Source organism: Caloenas nicobarica, chromosome 19 (assembly GCF_036013445.1).
Source record: "Caloenas nicobarica isolate bCalNic1 chromosome 19, bCalNic1.hap1, whole genome shotgun sequence".
Taxonomy (NCBI): domain Eukaryota; kingdom Metazoa; phylum Chordata; class Aves; order Columbiformes; family Columbidae; genus Caloenas; species Caloenas nicobarica.
Window position 1 is genome coordinate 4026687 of NC_088263.1, and position 18096 is coordinate 4044782.

General features: G+C 45.6%; 1 protein-coding gene across 1 annotated transcript in view; it reads left to right on the plus strand.

Moving 5' to 3' along the window:
- The window catches only part of PAPPA (pappalysin 1), a 175912-nt gene that overhangs the window by 114451 nt on the left and 43365 nt on the right, over positions 1-18096 (plus strand). Inside the window, exons 11-13 of the mRNA XM_065648566.1 lie at positions 7896-8009; positions 8419-8554; positions 12192-12405. Coding sequence (XP_065504638.1) covers positions 7896-8009; positions 8419-8554; positions 12192-12405 — 464 coding nt within the window. The remainder of the gene's footprint in view (positions 1-7895; positions 8010-8418; positions 8555-12191; positions 12406-18096) is intronic.

The following is an 18096-nucleotide window of genomic DNA, read 5'->3' on the forward strand; positions in this document are numbered from 1 at the left end:
ATCCACTAATATAATGATAAAAATATATTTGAGATTCTCCTAAAGTGCGGTGCTCATTCTGCCTTTGACAGTTTGATTTTTCTGATGCCAGCTGCTCCCAAATGAAATGCTCCAGTCAAAGACAGGGGGGAAAAAAAAGGCAAAAAACCCGCTTTTGCTCTACTCGTCAGTGGCAAAAGCTTATGGGATGGGATTGTTTTCCTTTGCCGCAGCACCCCACGGCCAGCCTTGGCCCACAGCTACATGCAAGCTTTGGACCTCACTGGTTCAAGTCAGAGACAGGCAGTTCGGGAACCCGAGTGTGCAGCCAAAAATAATGTTCTGGCTACTGTATTTGTTTAACCTCGCTCTCCAGTGGATGGATATACAGTCTGTTAAAGCACTTATCAGTCTATAATGCCTTCACACTTTTGCGAGCAGCAATGTGGAAGCTGGAGACAGGAGCTTTTGCTGTGGATTGAAAATGTCTTTTAGCTCTTATGAGGCCGATGTTTGTAAAACTGAAGGTATAAAGTGTTGTTTGGGGGCTGTTTCTTTATGCTGTCTGTCTAGCGGGTTGCATTTGGCTGCTATTTCTACTGGTAGATGTGTTTGTGAATTTGAAAATAATAGCAGAATGCACTTCAGGGCTTATTTTAAGCATTATGCCTTCTAGGAAAGATCCTGGCAGCGCTGGGGTGGAAGATGCTGTTGTTAGAGAGCAGCATCTTTATGTCCTACTGCTGTGCTGAAGAAATAGCAAACGTCTGATATGACTAAACAGGAGCACATGGCAAATTGCTCTGTTAGACTTTCCTGTGCTTCATATGAGCCTGTGTTCTGCGTTGCTGTGCGCTTGGAGCCATCGCTTGCTGGTGCATCCTTTCAGGGCGCATTGCTGAATGGCAGAGGAACCAGGAGCCACATACAAATTGCACTCAGGAGCTCCAAATGCTCATGTTCACTCGCGGACTTGTGCAAAAGTCGAGTTGATTAGTAACATGTATTAGCACAATTATTTCTTCTTTTTCTCACTCTTTTTTCTGTAGTTTCTGGTTCAACGGATGTCTTTGGAGTGATCCTTTGAACCACACAAAAATCATCTGGTTAGGGTTTTGTCGTAAAATCAAAACTCCATATTGTTTTTTCCACAGGTCCATCTAGCATCCTAGATATTTTGATTACACTTGGCTGGATGTCAAAGCCAATGGGGGTTTGGTATAGGGCCAGTCAGAACTGATTTGCAGTTTTTTCAGGTATACCATGTGAAGTTTATGGCTCTATGTGATTTTGATTTGAACTCACCGGTTTTAAATGAAGTTCACTTTGAATCTGGAAATAAGAGAAATTCAAAGCAAAGCTCAAAGGCTGCAGGTCTGCGTGATTTAAAAATTGAAATATATTGTTCATACAGACTCTTTGGAAGTGAAATAGCTGCATTTTTTGAGAAAGCTAAAGTTAGTAACACACATTGAATACACATGTAATCTGGGCCATCATCTAATGCAAATATACCTGTAGCTCCCATTCGCTTTCCTGAAACTAAACCAACTTATACGACAAAATAAAATAGTCATTGCATCTCCCACTCATTTCTGAATCACAGCCCGGAGTTGCATCCAAAACTCTACCCAAGGAAATTTTCCTTTGGACATGAACACTACCATTTTTATGGTGAACTAGACAAATTTATCATCCTGTCACATATTGCAGACAAACTATTGATGCTACATCGTATCGGCTGCAGTGTTTTCATACCCATAAAGGTCACTTTCCAATTACCAGCCAAACTTTCCGCTGAAAATTGAGGCTCTGTGCTGAGAAAGCTGTAGTAACATGCTAATTGAATACGAAGCCTGCAAGGTCCGGACACCTTCTACTGCTCCAGATTTGATGGGGAAGTGCCTGTGCTGAGACTGGCCATAACAACTGGCAATGGGGTTTTATTTCATCTTGCCGGAGATGTAATCTGCTTCCCAGTCCCACAGCCAAACCCTGTTCTTCATTACACAGGAAAAATTGACAGACGAGATTTCCTCTTATTTCTGAGCCAACTGAATCTGGGAGTAATAGAACATCAGTGTGTTACACCAGGAGTTCTATCAGCTTCCAGTTGATAAAGCTTTTCTGTTGATCACCTGCCTGGATGCCTTTGTCCTGGAGCAGGACGTGCTGCAGTTTTTCATCTTTTGCCATCAGGCCTTTAAGTACCCCAACGAAAACAGGCAAAAGCAGACAAATAGCACAAGATTTAGTAAATCTGTGTTATCAGACACAGAGGACAAGGAGAGGTTTAGAGTAGAAGCTGCGGTTTGTGAGCATCAGAGGTGAGGGAAAATTGCTGCTGAGGAAGAAGCAGCAGACAAGAAGGTAAGAAGGTTAATGAAAGAGAGAGGACACAGCTTTCTGTCATCATCTTACGTTTATAATCTATGCTGCTGAATCTTAGATTTGGGTGGAGTTTTTTATTTTATTTTTCACAAGAACACGAAGTTTTAAACTCATTATCAGTGCACATAAAATTTTAATATACGTATCTTTGAATTAATATTTTAATATCTATAACTTTGAATTATTTCCTTAAGTTTTAGAGGCCAACCTGAAATACTCAATGCTGACTTGCATAGTTGAGCGGACAACTGTTGACTCAAATCTTCTGACAGGACAAATCCGGAACACCAGTAAAGAGACTAGTCCTAAAGCATTTCTGACCACAACCTACAAGAAAACCCAGAGCAAAATTTCTGATGTTGCTTGAGTTAAGCCCATTTGTGTACAATTTTTGTCTGAGCTCTGTGGGCTCCTGAGGTTTGAAAGGGTCATAGAAGTTGGCTGATTTTTTGAGGTGTTCATTGGAACCCAAGTGGTGGCCTTTTTAACGGTTCAGCGCTCACTAATGTGGGCAATTTCATTTTTTCTGTAACTCCAACCCAATTCCCAGCCTAAATGAGAACAACAGCGCAACAGCTTTCCGAACAGATTGGAGGTCTGTGCTGCAGTCGGCAAACTGGGTGGTGTCCATGTGGCAGTCAAGCTGCTTCAGAATATTGGGCAATAAACAAGCAGGAACCTTTCTGATACTTAGCAACTGCACCATAGTTTCTCATCTTTGGGTAAGATTAACCTTAGGTCTGCAAGAACAAGAACATATTTAAGAATAAAAGGTTTGGGTGACTGCCAGCCCGCTTGTCTGGCAATGGGAAGAGAAAGTTTTCATCTGTAAGGGATGTGTTAAAATGCTGCTTATGTCATGGTTGGGATTCTCTGGCATGTGTTGAGTTAAATATAAATAACATTCTGCAGAGCAGTCGCCTAAAAATTGTAGATTAATTAGGTTTCAGTATTACAGTTGAATTCTGTTCTTTAGCTGGATATTCAAGCAACAAATGATGTCCTGTTTGTGCCTCCATGGGTTTCATACCAGCCCATGAGTTTTTCTGTGCACTTGTACAACCTCACTCAGGATGTTGTGTGCTCCACAAATAGATTGTCCTGTGGGTTTTACCAACAGATCCTGTTCCTGCTTGTTCTGTGGTTGCTCTTTGCAAGTGGGACAGGGTATAGCTCGTTTCATCCCAGAAGCCCACAGCATCGCCTGCTCAGTGCAGAAGTGGCAGCAGGACAGTCCCCAGCAGAAAGAAGGGAGGGAGAGGCAGAGCAGCCTCGCGTTTCGGGCATGACGACCGCTGCCACCCCTCTCCATCAGAGGGAGGTTGCTCCCTGCTGCCTGATGGATGAGTGCCCGCCGTGGTCCTTCACAGCCATACTCAGCTTGACGACCTGCTCTGGAGGAAGCCCCACCATGGGACAACAGATGGGATTTTGGGAGCAGACCGATCTGCGGGCTGGAGATTTGCTCTCTTTGCAGCTGCCCATGGGTACGCGGGCAGGCACGTCCAGCCCAACCACGGCGCCAGCCGTATGCCAGAGTTGAGGAGGGCAGCACCCGAGTTTAAGTAGCAGCTTTGCCTGTCTGCATTTAGAATTATTTTAATGTTACAACGTGAGAGACGAGAACCACCAGCGTACACAGAGCCTGTGGTGTCTGCCTGCGCTTGCCTGATGGGAAGGACAGAGTGGGATGGCATCTGGTTGTATTTAACCCACTCCTGTATCCTTCGCACATGTACGTGCTTGTTTGTCCCTTCTCTTTGTAACATCTGAGCACCTTTTTGTGGCTAACGGCTTTTACCCTCAAGACACCCGTGCGAGTTGGGGGAATATCGCCCTCGTCCTACAGACGAGGGCCTCAGGCCTGGAGAAGCCACACGCCACCCAGAAGTTGTAAGGGGATCACGCACTGGGCACAGTCAGGGTGAGACCTGGTCCAGTGCCCAGCCCGCAGGGTCGGTGATCCTTAACCTGCAGTTTGTCTGCAGCAGGAGCCCGTCAACGCAACCGAACATTGCTTGAAGTCATGGGGATGGCTGGGCATCGACCACAAGGGTGCCTTCCAAAATCCGGTCTTAGCAAATTTTCCCGTATTACCTTGAAGGAAAATGCCGTGAGGAAACGGAGTTGATTGCAAGAGTAAATGCGTTTTAGATGTGGCAATGAACTAAGCGCTTCCGATATATCACTTTTCCCTTTCTTCTGACACATCCCTCGGTCCCCTTGAGTAAGAGAAGGAAAACAGGAGAGGCGGTTTAAAGAACATGTTGTCCCTGTGATTGACAAGGGGTTGTATAAATCAGTCAAAGGGAATCCTCCAGGCATTCCCTCTTGTGGGAAGATCCCACAGTGCTCTCTGGCCTTGTTCATTCTGTCTTTCAATGTTTGTGTACAAAATGTGTGGGTGGGAGACGGGCTGGATTAGAACCTCCAAGAGGAACAGACATCAGCTCTTTTAATTGAAAGCAGCTTCCTAGGGAGGGGTATGACATGAGCTTCCAGTAAGTAGACACAAATAGTCCCCGAATACTTTGGAGCAGATACTAAGCTCCTGTGGATCCCAGTTGCTATGAGAGTCTGAGAACCTGGATAAACCCCAGTGAGCGAAGCTTTGACTCCTGCACGATGCCGTCGTTCTTCAAAGCAAATACTTTAGTGTTTGGTAACACCCTGAAATGAAAAGTACATCTATGTCTTCTTCCCTCCGCAGCTGTCAGGTGCTTTAGCTGCTGTTTTGCGTCACTGTAGCAAACTGGAGCTCGTTAAGAAATAACTTATTTCTCATAAGTGTGAATTCCTATGAATTTATAGCCATGAGGAGAGATGCTGCTTTGTCTTCCAGGCCGTTGGAACCCGTAGCTTAGAAGTGGTGGTACTGCAGTAATACGTGCCTTCCCACCGCTGCCAGCTCCTAGGGATGCCATAAAGGTAAAGGCAGAGGTGTGGAAGGTTTTGCCAGCAAGTAGTTCACAGACTTTGCAGTTGTGGTGTGGCCTTCAATAGCTGGGTATAACTGAAAAGGGATGTATTTTAAGACGTGTGTTAAAGCTTGTTGAGATGGTGGAGTCGATAGTTGATAGGGACTGTTTATCCGATCAGGTTATTTTTACAAAATCTTAAAGAACTCTTTTGCCATGAGCTGGGTTTACTAGATAGCAGGTAGTGTAGAAGAGGCTCTTGTAGCCACTCCTGATGTCATGTCTGTTAGACTTTTCCCACAATTCTCAAATATACTCTTCTCCTAAAAGAACTTTTTACCCCAGTACCACTTTAAAACACTTGTCTGAGTACCGATGGATCAGTCTCAGCAGGAGGAAGTTATCTAACCTGTTCAAACCCGACCAGTCTACCGAGTGTGCACACTTCAATTGCACATGTCTCAAACACGGGCTCTTTATGCAATGTTAAGGTTTTTTGCTAATATTCTGAGGCAGAAGCAGAAAGTGCTAGAGTTCACACAGGCACACAAATCAAATAAGGCATTTAAAAGTTATCAGAGATCTCCAACCCACCTCAGCAGGGGTTTATTTTGGGTTTGATTCAAACTTTTGGTGAAGGTCTGGGTGAGTTCTTAATACAGGTTCTCACTCATCCATTAAGTGGCACTTAAAGTGCACTAAACGTCGGTACTTTTGTTTCTTTCGACCACCTTTTTGGACCGATAGAGCAGGAGGAGATATAAGAATAAGAACAAAATCGTATCAAAGTAATGAGACCTTTGTTCATGTAAAAGAACTCTCTGACCATATAAATTGCAGATGTGGGTAAGATAAATTCCCTAGCTGGAGAGGTATTAAAGTAAAAACCATGCTCCCAACAAGAGACAGGCTGCTGAAAATGCAAGAAGGGAGAATTGCGAAATGGTACATGTCGAATTGCTGGCCTGGATTGCAAATGCCAAAGATAGTTTATGTAAAGCCTTGCTCTGCTGTAAAATGTAACACTATCCACTGGCTAGCCTCAATGAAGCTTGGTCCCAGTTGTTTTAAAAAATAAATAAACTGAAAATCTTCTTCCAGCCCATTAAAGCTGATTTATGTTTTGCCCATAGATTCCTCTGGGCTGGATCTTGAGGAACTCAGATTATAGAGGTGATTACCTCACTTTCAGCCAATCTGGTTTCTTGTTGACAGCCATCCCAGGCTCTCTCTGCGTTGCCCAGGCTTTGGCTGCCAAAAACAAGAGAGCAGTTCCATGTACAGTTACCAAGTGGGCACAAGATTTGAACGGTTAAAAATATCTCTGTTAATTCTCTTGTTTCACTTCGGGGTTTTCTTTTTGGTTTAATAATTGGGGAAATTGCATATGGGACCAGCTTTACTGACAGCACATCACCACCTGATTGCTCAGTTCAGCCTCTGGTCTCAGAAAGAAACGTAAAACTGTCCCCAAGAGGACGTGGCTCCAGTTGGCACCTAGCGCAGGTGTGAGCTCTCCTGCGGCTGGCACAACCGCTGGACATGGTTTGGCCTCTTGGGTTGTATTCATGGCTCCATTGCCACTATATAAGGTATTCCCTCTGTCCGCACACCTCTAGTAATGACAGTCACTGAGTTCACCAAAACGTTGTGGATCTTAACAGGTGCCCTTAGATGCTCGGAGAGTCTCAGCTGGAAGTGTCCTTCTAATGCAGTTGTGGCCTTCTGCATGGTGGACGTTTCCTTCCCGGTTTTTGTTCAGGGAATGAATGCTGTGATCGTGCATTTTCATTTTTTGAAGCAGCTTCATTGAGCAGTGTAGTTTCAGGGTAAATCCTAACATTTCTTGCAGCTCCGTTTTCTCATCTTACATACTGACAGCACTGTGAGGCTCGCTGGTACTTAAGTTCTGGTGTTTTCTTCTTTGCGCTTTTCATCCATGCCAGCACTTGGGATTCATCTACTTGTTCTTTACTGAACAGAGCAGTTTGATTATGATTCCACTGCTGCCTGCCGTGGAAAGTGCTATAGGTGCATGAAGAAGGTGATTCCACTTACAGAAACTAGTTAACGAAATGAGGAACTAGTTTGCTTAAATTGGGTTGTAGAGACAGGACTTTCCTGGCTACGCTTCCTTCCAAGTTTACATGACCATCTGTGGCTTCCCTGGGGTTATAGGAACATGCAGGTTTAAATAGGACATTGCTTGAGCACCGTGAAGAGCATCTGCAGCCTGTCTGTGCTGCAAGTTGGTACGTTCAGAAGTGATCGGCATTTGGACTCCAATGGGAAGAACCATGGTCCGGTTGGGTGGGAGCAAAGTTGCTCCGAATGATGTCAAAGACCTTGTACCAAATTAAGAAGAAACTGCTGGCTGCCATCTGACTGCTGTGAGTCTTCAGCTCCTTTTCATGTTTCAGTTTTTCTAACTGAGGTGGAAGACCTGGAAACTTCGCTTTCGAATAATCTTGTGGTATCTAGAAACGTCATTATTGTGTATTATTTTATTCTAGCAGTGCGCCTGGACTTTTTTTCCTACTTTAAACAGTCACAATCCTTCCTTACTGTCATCTGCACCTGTTTTGGTGTTCCTTTTTCCTTCCACAGATGTGTCGAACGAAGGTGATTGACTTGAACGATGGTGTCTCTCAGTATGCCTGGTATCCCTGCACGGCCAACTTCCAGTACTCCCACATGACACAGACCATTTTCTGGCTGAAGGTAGGATGTGCGCATCTCATTCAGAAGTTTCCTTTTTGCCTGCCTATACAAAGTTTCTTCAACAGGCCAAAGATCATGGAACAGCCTTCCCAGGGCCAAGCTGCTCCTTCCTTTGAAGTGCGTTTAGTGCAAAATAGCAAAGCAAAGTCTCTGAGCACTGTCTAGAGAGCCGGTGGTGAAGTCCCCTCCTGTGACAAGGCTATTGAGTTTCTGAGAGGTTACAGCCTCCAGCTGCAGGGCTGTTTTGTCTCGAGTTTGTCTAGTTTGTATAGGAGAGATTGGAAGAGAAGACTTCTGTGTGACCTGGGATGGGAATTGCTATTTTAAAAGTCCTGCGCTGACTCGTGGGGTTTTTTAAAGCCCACCACAGTTCTCCAACTCAGCCTTTGTGGGGCTTTTGTTTTCCCAGGCTTATTTTTCCCAGCCTATGGTAGCTGCAGCAGTCCTAGTTCACTTGGTCACTGATGGGACCTATTACCTGGATCAGAAGCAGGAGACCATCGGCGTGCAGCTGTTTGATACCAAAGAGCAAAGCCATGATCTTGGTAAGATTGTACTTTATTCAACTCCCTCTTTATTGCTTGCTTAATCTCTTGGTACCCACATTCACAAACTGACCAATACTCCTGCTCAGTTTTTCCAGGATCAGACCAAAAAAAGTGCTAGCTTAATGCTCCAAGACCTGAGTTTCACTAGGGTTTGTTGAAAATGATCCTCCGTTTTATACAGACGTTTCTCCATACCTGTTCACCATGTGTTCAGAAGTGATTAGTTTCTCTTTAGTCGTTAAAAGAAGCCCTATTTCGATGTTTCATGCACAGCACCCCCCTGGAGAGACACTGGCAGTGACACAGATGAGCTGCTGGTAGCACCAGCTGCTGCAGCAAATGCTTCTGCTTCACAAGGTGGTGTTGGGTGGATCTCTAGTCCTGCTTGCAAGGAGGTTTTCACAGCTATTTCATGGCCCAAATTTTTTTTTTTCATGCAAAGTATTTCAGGTTTGATAAAGGTCTGACACCATGACCCTTGCGGGATGCTTGCATGGCCTCAAGAAAATGTGCGTGACAGAGACTGTGGACCTGCTAGCTGTGTCGAAGTCCCATGTCAGACCATTTTTGTCTCTACTCTGGACACAGGTCCCTGAACCTGGGCAGGTTGTGTCTGGTGAATTGATTCTGGCTCCATTTAAGCTCCGGCACCAAGGAGCTCACCCAAGCTCCCCACTCCATGTCAGGGTAGGACTTGCATAATCCCTTTCCAGCTGTCCCCTGCCCTTTTTTCCACTGGGAAGAGTGCTGGCCATGTCATCCTGAGAGCAGTTTTTAGGAAAACATAACCCTCTTCCTCCAGCTTTCTCTTTTACCATAACTTTGCAATTTTGACAAGCGGAAACTCAAATGAAGTTCCTTCTAGTGATGAGAAGAAAGGACACACACAAGTGACAGGTGTTGGATGACTTTCCAGGGTAATATATAATTTGGTGGGGTGTGGAAGAAAAGAAGGAAAATACGTGTGGTCTCTGTTGTCCAAGAACAAACTGAAATTCATAGCAAGTTGTGCAGGTTGAGTCAGGATAGCTCCCAGTTTGCCAGAGCCCCTGGATTAGTCTTCTCCTCCTTTCGCAAAACAGTGGCACATAGCTCTTTCCCTCTGAGAAATAAATGATGGAGGTGCAAGCATGCCAACAAATACTTAATGTGACATTTTATAGAGACAGACAGACAGATTGTGAGGGCAAGAGAACAAGAAAGAGGAGCAAAGAGGAAACGGAGGTTTAGGTTTTGAAATCTTCAATGAAGTTGCAACATGAGTCTGGCATGGCTCAGACTGACGCCTGGAGATCTTCACAGCCGAAATGCTGCCATTCATCATGGAAAAGCCCCTCTGACCTTTTCAGAAGAGGCTGGCCTAGAGCCGAGGAGAGGTGTAGGTGGGCTACCCAGCAGTGCTCACTCAGACAGGGCTCCCAATCCCTGTTTCGTCTGAGTTCTGGGTGCGGCATTAAGTCCTTTTCCTGGATATTGTATTTGATGTGTTTGAATTATCACCGTGGCAAGCTAGAAGCGGCAGCAGGGATGCAAACTTTGGCAGGCACCGGGTGCAGGATTGACTGCAGACAGTCAGCCAGCCTTCAGCAGAAGTTAGTGGCAAACTAAAAGTATGTCCAAAAGGAAGCAGCAATAATTTAAAGCTTGATCAGTCCTCACTGTGCTAAAGACACTCCTATGAGCAAAATGCAGTCTATCCAGAAGTGCAGTTTCCCACCTTGATCTGAGCAAGTTTTTACCGTGTGGACTCCCAGAAAATAATGGAAAAGCTTCTTCTGAGTCTTAGTAGGAGACGGAGAGGCTGGGATATAAACCCCTCAGTGCTGGTAGTTCAGAGCCCTTGCAGACACTGGGGTTCAGCTGCTGGGCTGTGCAAGAGCTGGCGAGGGTTGAATAGGTGGGTACAGAGCTACAGAAGCAAGCATGGAGACAGCTCTAACTCCCCTGCCATGGGTACCTGTGCTATCTTGAGCGGGGTTTTTTGCTAATGAAGGCAGGTTAGTTAAATGAACCTGACCTGTTCAGCCCCCGTTTACCTTGTTGGAGTCAGAAGGCACCAGCAACAGCAGCGCAGCTCTGAGGGTCTGTTTTGTTGTGGACACACCAGCTGAGTGCGAGGAACGAAATGGAACGGAATAAACAGCCTCATACCACAAGGTCTTTCTTGGCTTTCCATCAGAGAAGGCAGAAACTTCCAAAGAATTTGGGAACCCGGGCTTTTGAGTATTAACTGCACCTGTTTGTGAGAAACGTGCACCGTTCCACAAGGAGCTGATATCAAAAGACCTGTGGGAGGCGAGTAGACAGGGAGGTTATTTCAGGGTCAGGTAGAGACCAAAACAAAAAGAGGTTTGCTTTTATATATATATATATATATATATATATATAATTTTTTTATTACAGGAAGATTTTTTTTTAAGTAGAGGGTGGGAGATGTTTAAAGAGAGTGGTCAGAAGTCTGTCTTAATTCACAGGAAATCGCTCTCTAAGGAGAAAAGTGAAAACTTTTTTATTCTTTCCTTTTTGAGTCAAGAAAACTGAACTGGGGGGAAAAAAAAAAAAGTAAAATAGAAATTCCTGAGCCAGTGAAACATGCAAATAGAATTTATTTTCTTTTCAAATTTGTAAGTGTATCAGGGTAGCCAAAGGGCCTGGGCCAAAGCTGGGAGTTCCAGTGAGACGAGTGGAGCTGGAGCCAAGCTGATCCTCGGAGCGATGCCACGGAGCCGCGGAGGCAAGGCTGTGCCGTCAGCCGTCAGGCCCTGAGGCTCAGTTAATGGATTCTGAGGCCAACCGACGGCTCTCTGTCCTTTGAGTTACCCCTGAGATGGATTTGGCCCATTCGAATTGAGATTGCCTCTACTTGAAGGTGGGAATTTCTTCCCGACTGTCGTCGAGTGCCTTCTCTGCTGAAGAAAAGGGGTTTAGAAGTCTCCGTGTCACCTCTCTGGTGCTTCTTTGCACTTGAGACGCTTCTGTTTTCCCAGGACGCAATTCTTTTCGTCTCAAAATGAGATCACCTGTAAAATCCTCAGTGGGTCCATCACCCTCATTTGTCTCTCCAGGACCACCTTTGCCTATTTTAGCAAAAAGCAAGATACCTTTAGGCTGAAATCCATCAAAAAAATCAAAACTGGACACATGTAGTGTAGAGCTCATGCAAAAACGTCGAACTGTGAGCGCTAATGACACGCACAGCGACAAACAAGCCACTGCTGCAGTGCCCTCGGCGCACAAAGCCACCCAGCCTGCCGGCTCCGTTTGATGCGCGGTATAAAGGCTCCAACTGTCCTCCCGGGCCAGTTTTACAATAGTGCGACTCCGCTTCCTCCGTGATGGTTGCTCCTGATTTAACAGAGCACAATAGAAACGTAGCTGTGGTCTAAAGAAACTGCTCTGAGAGCCTGCCGTGCTCGTGGAGAGAATGGCCGCCTTTCTTCAGCTGTCTGGAGGGATATACATCTCTGCTAAGCTCTCCGGAGCGATTTGGGAAGCCCCTCCAGGCAGCTTTCCATAACTTTTCAGCTCTATAGGGCCGTTCCTATGGGTGAAATGCTTCTGAAGTGCCCACGGCTTTCAGAGAGCGATTGTATTAAGTCTGACCCTTCCTCTGATCTTGTCTCTCCTCTGGCAGGTGTCCACGTCCTGAGCTGCAGGAACAATCCGCTGATTATCCCCGTCATCCATGACCTCAGTCACCCTTTTTATCACACCCAGGCTGTCCTCATTAGCTTCAGCTCCCAGTTTGTGGCCATCTCCGGGGTGGCCCTGCGTTCCTTCCACAACTTCGACCCCATCACCATCAGCAGCTGCCAGCGAGGACAGACCTACAGCCCGGCGGAGCAGAGGTGAGCCCGGCAGCCCCCGTCCTCGCCACCCACCACCCCCACGCCGGGGACAGGGGGGACACAGCAGGTGAACCCTGCTGACCCTTTTTTGTTGCCGAGAAAAAACCAGCAGTGTTCTCATTGATCAGGATGGATGGGACATTTAACCCGCATGGGATGCTGTTAGTGAATTATTTCCTCTTCCTTTCTCCTCCCTCCTTTATCCCAAGCTTGGAATTGGGGCCAGTTAACTCTCCACACATTCCCCGGTACGGCATCGTTTTTGCCACTCACACCCCAGCCTTGATCTAAACCGCTTTGTGCTGCTAAAGTGCTACAGGGACCTCCCACGGAAACAGTCGCCCAGAGACAAAGTGATGCTTGTGCCCCAGAGCGGCCAGATCCTGCAAGATGCTCAGCCCCATGGGGTGGGTGCTTGGCCACCAGTTTTCGTGGTGCTTTTATGGCTGGGGAAGGGGCCCCAGTACCTCTCTGGATCCGGCCCCCGTTCTGAAAAGCTCTGTGGGACCCCCCAGGATGAAAGGTTTATGGCTACCGTTTTATTCTTGTTGTTATTACAGACACATCAATAGATCACCACCAACCCCTCTCAGTCTCTGCTTTACAGCATCCCACAGAGATTGTGACCTTTCATGGCCTCTGGTGCGGCAGCTTCATGGATCCTTTCAGCAAGGCAGTGAAAAGAAGAGGGGAGAATTTAGCAAAACCCCTGAAAGAATCATTTTTTTTTTCCCCTTTGTGAATTCATAGTTGTGAGCAGTCGTCATACCATAGTGGGAGCAATAGTAAAAACAAGTTGCATACCCCAGCAAACCTCTGCTCAGCCTCCTAAACAGGCTGTCAGGTTTTTTGATAATGTCCTGGCTTGTTTGTAGGACTCGCTTTTATTCCAGGAAAAGGGGAGGGTGAGAAGGGGGAGAGGGAAGGGAAAATATATATATATATATATTTTTTTTGGTAAAAAAGGAGTCTATCTACAGCTAAATCAATCCAGTCAGTGTGTTCTGACCTAGATTCGAGGAGTCTGATCATTCTGTGCAATAGGTTGTATAAATTCAGAGGCCCAAAGACAGCGGGATCAAGTTTCAGAGGAGAAGTCTGGTGGTGGAAGTTTGCCCAAATCCCAGCGCAGGAGCGGGACAGAAAAAAGGGCGAGAAAGTCCCACTGGAAGGAGATGGTGAGAAGCACCAGGGAGCTCGAGAGGGCTGAGGCCACAGCACCACATTCCTCCCTCTCACGTTTTCAGTAGGAACCGAACCATTTGTTCACTTATGAAATTAGAAGTGCTCTGTGTTTAGAAAGTTATTTCCTTAATAAAAAATGCATTCCCCGTAGGCAAAGCTTCAGTGAGCCTCTGCAGCCCAGCAAACTAAGCTTTAGAAATCTCTTGAAGAAGAATCACCCGCCGTTTGCCTCTTTTATTTTCTTCTTGAATTTTTCTTTTCTTTTTTTTCCATTGTTTTGTTTTCGTGATGCACTGAACCATTTCAGCCCCTTGTTCTCAAAAACTTCCACCAGAGCCTCACTCACTCCCAGTAACATTTTAGATTTTGCAGGTTACAAGACTGGACTGATCATAAAATTTCCCATGTCAGCCAAGGAACTAGAAACTCTCTGAAATAAAGCCCTGATCCAAAGCCAGTTGAAATCAGTGAGATTTTTTCCAATGATGGCAGCGCTAGACTGGCAAATCTCCAGTTTACCTTGTAGTGGGATTGTTTTGGGCGACCACATACGCTTTCTTCTCCTATACAAGAAACTCTAAGCCGTTCAGGTATCTGAGATGTAGGGAAAGTCATGCATTAAGCTGTGCAGGAAATAGGTAAAAAACAACCACCTCTGCTGTCACCTGCCATCTTTTTCCTTCATTATTTTACCCAACCCAGGAAGAACATAGAAAGAGGGAAATTTTTAAAAATTTTTTCTTAACCAGTTCAGAAGTTAGACGTGGTTTCTGCCCCCATATACTCACAGTCTCCCTGCCCATCCTTCCCTCCTCCCCTTTCCCCACTGGCTGCACTTCCCTAATATGTTTTTTTTTCCTAAATATTTAATTTTTAAAGTAACTTTTCTTCCTACATATAAGTATCAACTTTACTGCTTTCATTTTCCTTAGGTCAACATAGATATTTTTGCCTGCTTTCTGGCTTCTCTCTACAAGAGATATTATTTCTCTCTCCTCACAGAGAATTATTTTGGTTGGAGAGGATTTATAGCCAGATACAGGTACTTCTAGGCAAGGGTGCAGATTTTAAATATGTGAGGGAAAAGAAATATATTGGCCCTTAAAAGTTTATACAGCTTTTATTTTGAGGTGAATGGATCACTCCCATGGGTTAATGACAACTTAATAACTAAAAATAAAACATGCGCTCACTCTTCTTTCTTAAAATATGTATTACAGTTAATATTTTAGAAGAGAAAAAGGAGCTTAAATGCAAAAGTCCCATTGAACATTATAGGAAGTTGTTCTCAGTCATCGTTCACTCTTTTGAAAATCCATTCCATCCTTCTGAAGACATCTATAGAAGGTTTGAAAAAAAATACTCTGTACTTTGCAGTTGTATTTTTCCAGTTGTTGTTTTCTCTGCTGCAGCTGGCCACATGCTCTTTTTTGTTTTCAGCAGAAGTTTACCTCGCTGCTGGAGACGTGCTGTAAAAACAACACACTTGATTCTCACGTTGCATCCTTAGGCTAGACGTAATGGCTCAGTTCTTTTCTTGCACTTTATGGCTCAAATTATTATACTTTTATTATTTCCTATTTAACCTCGTGGAGTGGACGGTGAAATGGGGTGTGCAGGAGCGGAGATGTAATTTCCCACCCTGCGGTCACTCGAGCAGCAAGAAAGCCCTGGTGCCCTGGGGCTGCCTTTGCCAGCAGTTCCTCAGAAATCAGGTTTTTGGCCTTTTCACCATGTAGGAAACCTCAGCCGGGGGTTTCCCACCCCTGGCCAGACAGTCCTTGGGAGATGCTGCCGTCCCACGGGGACGTTTCCCTGCTGCGTCCCCTCGTCCGTCCCACTTGGTGCCATCCGCTCCTCTCCTGGAAGCTGCAGGCGGGAGGCGTGAAAACCCAAGTAGACACCCCGATTCAGCCCTCAGAATTGTGGATTTCGGGAGTTTTCGGCTTTTTAATCCTCCATTAACTCCGTGTTGGTAATAAAGGCAGGGTTCCCTGCCCCTGGAGCGCGCTCTGCCTGCCCACGGCTCCCCGGCGCGTGTGCCCCGCGTTGTGCAGCTCCTCGTGCTTTCCGGTTAGCAAAAAGGTTTGCCTGTCTTTGGTTAAATTGTGGCACGGACTCCCTGTTACGACTGCAAAATTGCCTCTTGCAGGGGAGGTTTGGGGTTTACCCTCCTCCATAAGTGCGCACATCTGAGTGTTCGGCAGCTGGGGGGACCAGCACTGGAGACCGAGACCCAACGCGCCTTGGGCTCCGTGCCGAACCGTCCTCCCAGCTGCACCCCTCGCCGCCCCAAACAAGCCCCAGCGACACGGAGCCCACTCCAGCTCTTCTCTTTGTCTTGTTCTCTCCTGCTGTCAGCTTCCCCAACAAGAAATGATGAAGATAAATCTTCAGCAGCGGAACAAATGCAACCGCCCTTTATAACTCTTTTTTTTTTTTTTTTTTTTTTTCCTTTTTATAAGGGGGCAAAAAAAGGGTTTCCTTCGTCTCTTTTATTTGTGATTTAATGCAGCTTTCTCTTTTCCGATTCGGCTGCCTTCCCCCTGCCCTGCGTTCTGTCATTAAGCGCAATCTCTGTCAGCTTGCTTCTGGCGAAATTAATGAATTTCTCACAGAACTGTTAATCATAGAAGCTTTGGTCCGTGACATGTGTTATAATTCAATGGGTTTTTAACCTTCGCCCCATTTTGGTAATTGGCAAACGGCATCATTTGGCTTTTATTAAAGTGGAAGGCGATGCGTTCTCTTTGTTTGCCTGGCGAGGCTCTGGCAGGGAGACCTGCAGGGCTGTTGATGCCCCAGCGCTCGATCTCGCTGGCAGGGCCAGGGGGCTTGGAGAGCTCGATCGGTTTAATACGGACCCCCCTGGGCAGGAAAATCTCACACAATGGGCTGCAGGCAGAGCTGGTCCCCAGGGAGAATGTGCCCTGGACAGCGGTGGGGATGTGCTGGCTCGTGCGTCTCCTTCTCCCACAGCTTCGCGGGGGTTGGATCAAGCGTTTTCTGTAAATCTCTGGGTTTATCTTCATTCCAGACCCTATGGATTTGAACTGAGGTTTTGTTGCGATCGTTATGGGAGTCAGGCCCAATGGTACTGTGGTGAGATGGCAGAAGGGACCGTAGGTGATGCCTCTCTTCTGGTCACCCTCATGGACCAGATTTGGAGGCAAACACTGAAAAGGAAAGGACTTGATCCTTCTTCCAGCTGGACAGTCAGCGCAGGTTCGCTGGTCCCCCTCGAGCCCCAGGGATTCAGGTAGATGTTCTTTGAGATTTTGTGTTAATACAAGGAAACCAATTTGTTTTAGCTGCAGACTGAAGATAAATTCATTGCCACCTTTGCAGTTCAAACTTTTTTTTTTTTTTTAATTGCTATAACAAGAAATATGGCTACCAGCCTTTGCTTTTCAAAATGCTGCATATTCGTTTGGACTAGAGAGGGAGAACTTGCTTTTTGCCTTCAGAGGAATCTCTGCAGAGAAGACAAACCCATTGTAAGGATAAATGTGTTAGAAAAACCCTCAGAATGCTACACGTGTGTGAGTTGTAGGTGTGGTCGTATAGAACAAAACCAAATTATGCTTCGGTTCTGCAGCCCAGGCTGGCCTGGACTGTGGGAAAGGAAGTTTTTCCTGTGTACAATAGATAATGCTATGGCTCTTCTCATAACAAGTGTATACTATGAACTTTTATGCTCACCTATGCATATATATGTGTCATAGCTACCAAGAAGGAAACAAAAAATTAGTGCACTATGTTAAGAGATGAGTTCTTGGAAAAGTGCTTGACCCCAGGGTTAGGAAAAGAAAGTTGGGCTGCTGTAAGCTTTTGGAAAGAGGAAGTCCTGGATTGTTTCTATGTGAGGAAGGAAGAGTTCCACTTAATTGTTATAATTCTCTATAAACATGTTAAAATACAAATGTTTCTAGGATTGTGTCACTAAGACCCCAATTTAGCAAAGCCCTTAGCTGTTTGCTTACATCTCCCTGTAGTCAAATCTATCAGTGGGACTTAACTGTGCTTTTGAAGTTAAGCACATATTTAAGTGCCTTGCTGAATTGGGGCCAATATTGGCACAGAGAAATAAAGATTTAGAGGCTAATGACTAAGCTCATTTAGATTAGGGATGGGTAGAGTGGATTTGAATACAGTAAGAACTGGCGCAGATCTTCAGCCTTCATGTGAAGCTAACTCAGATCGGGGCTTTTGACATCACTGAAACTGCCTTGATCCGTATTTTTAACATCCTGCAGGCAGTGGAATGTGGGCAAGAAATCTGCTGCTTCTTGCACTCACCTTGGTGTGAAAATGTTGCTTTAGGAAATCATACACTACCAGGGCAAGAACAGGAACAGATGAATTCTGAGGTGGACCTAGTAAAGTAAACACTGCCAGGGAATATCCCAGGCACCAGCACTTCTTCGTTACATATATATCAGTAAATTATTAGAGTGGTCCTTGGGTTCCTTGAGCAGCTTTTGTCAAGCCCAGCTCATACTCTGG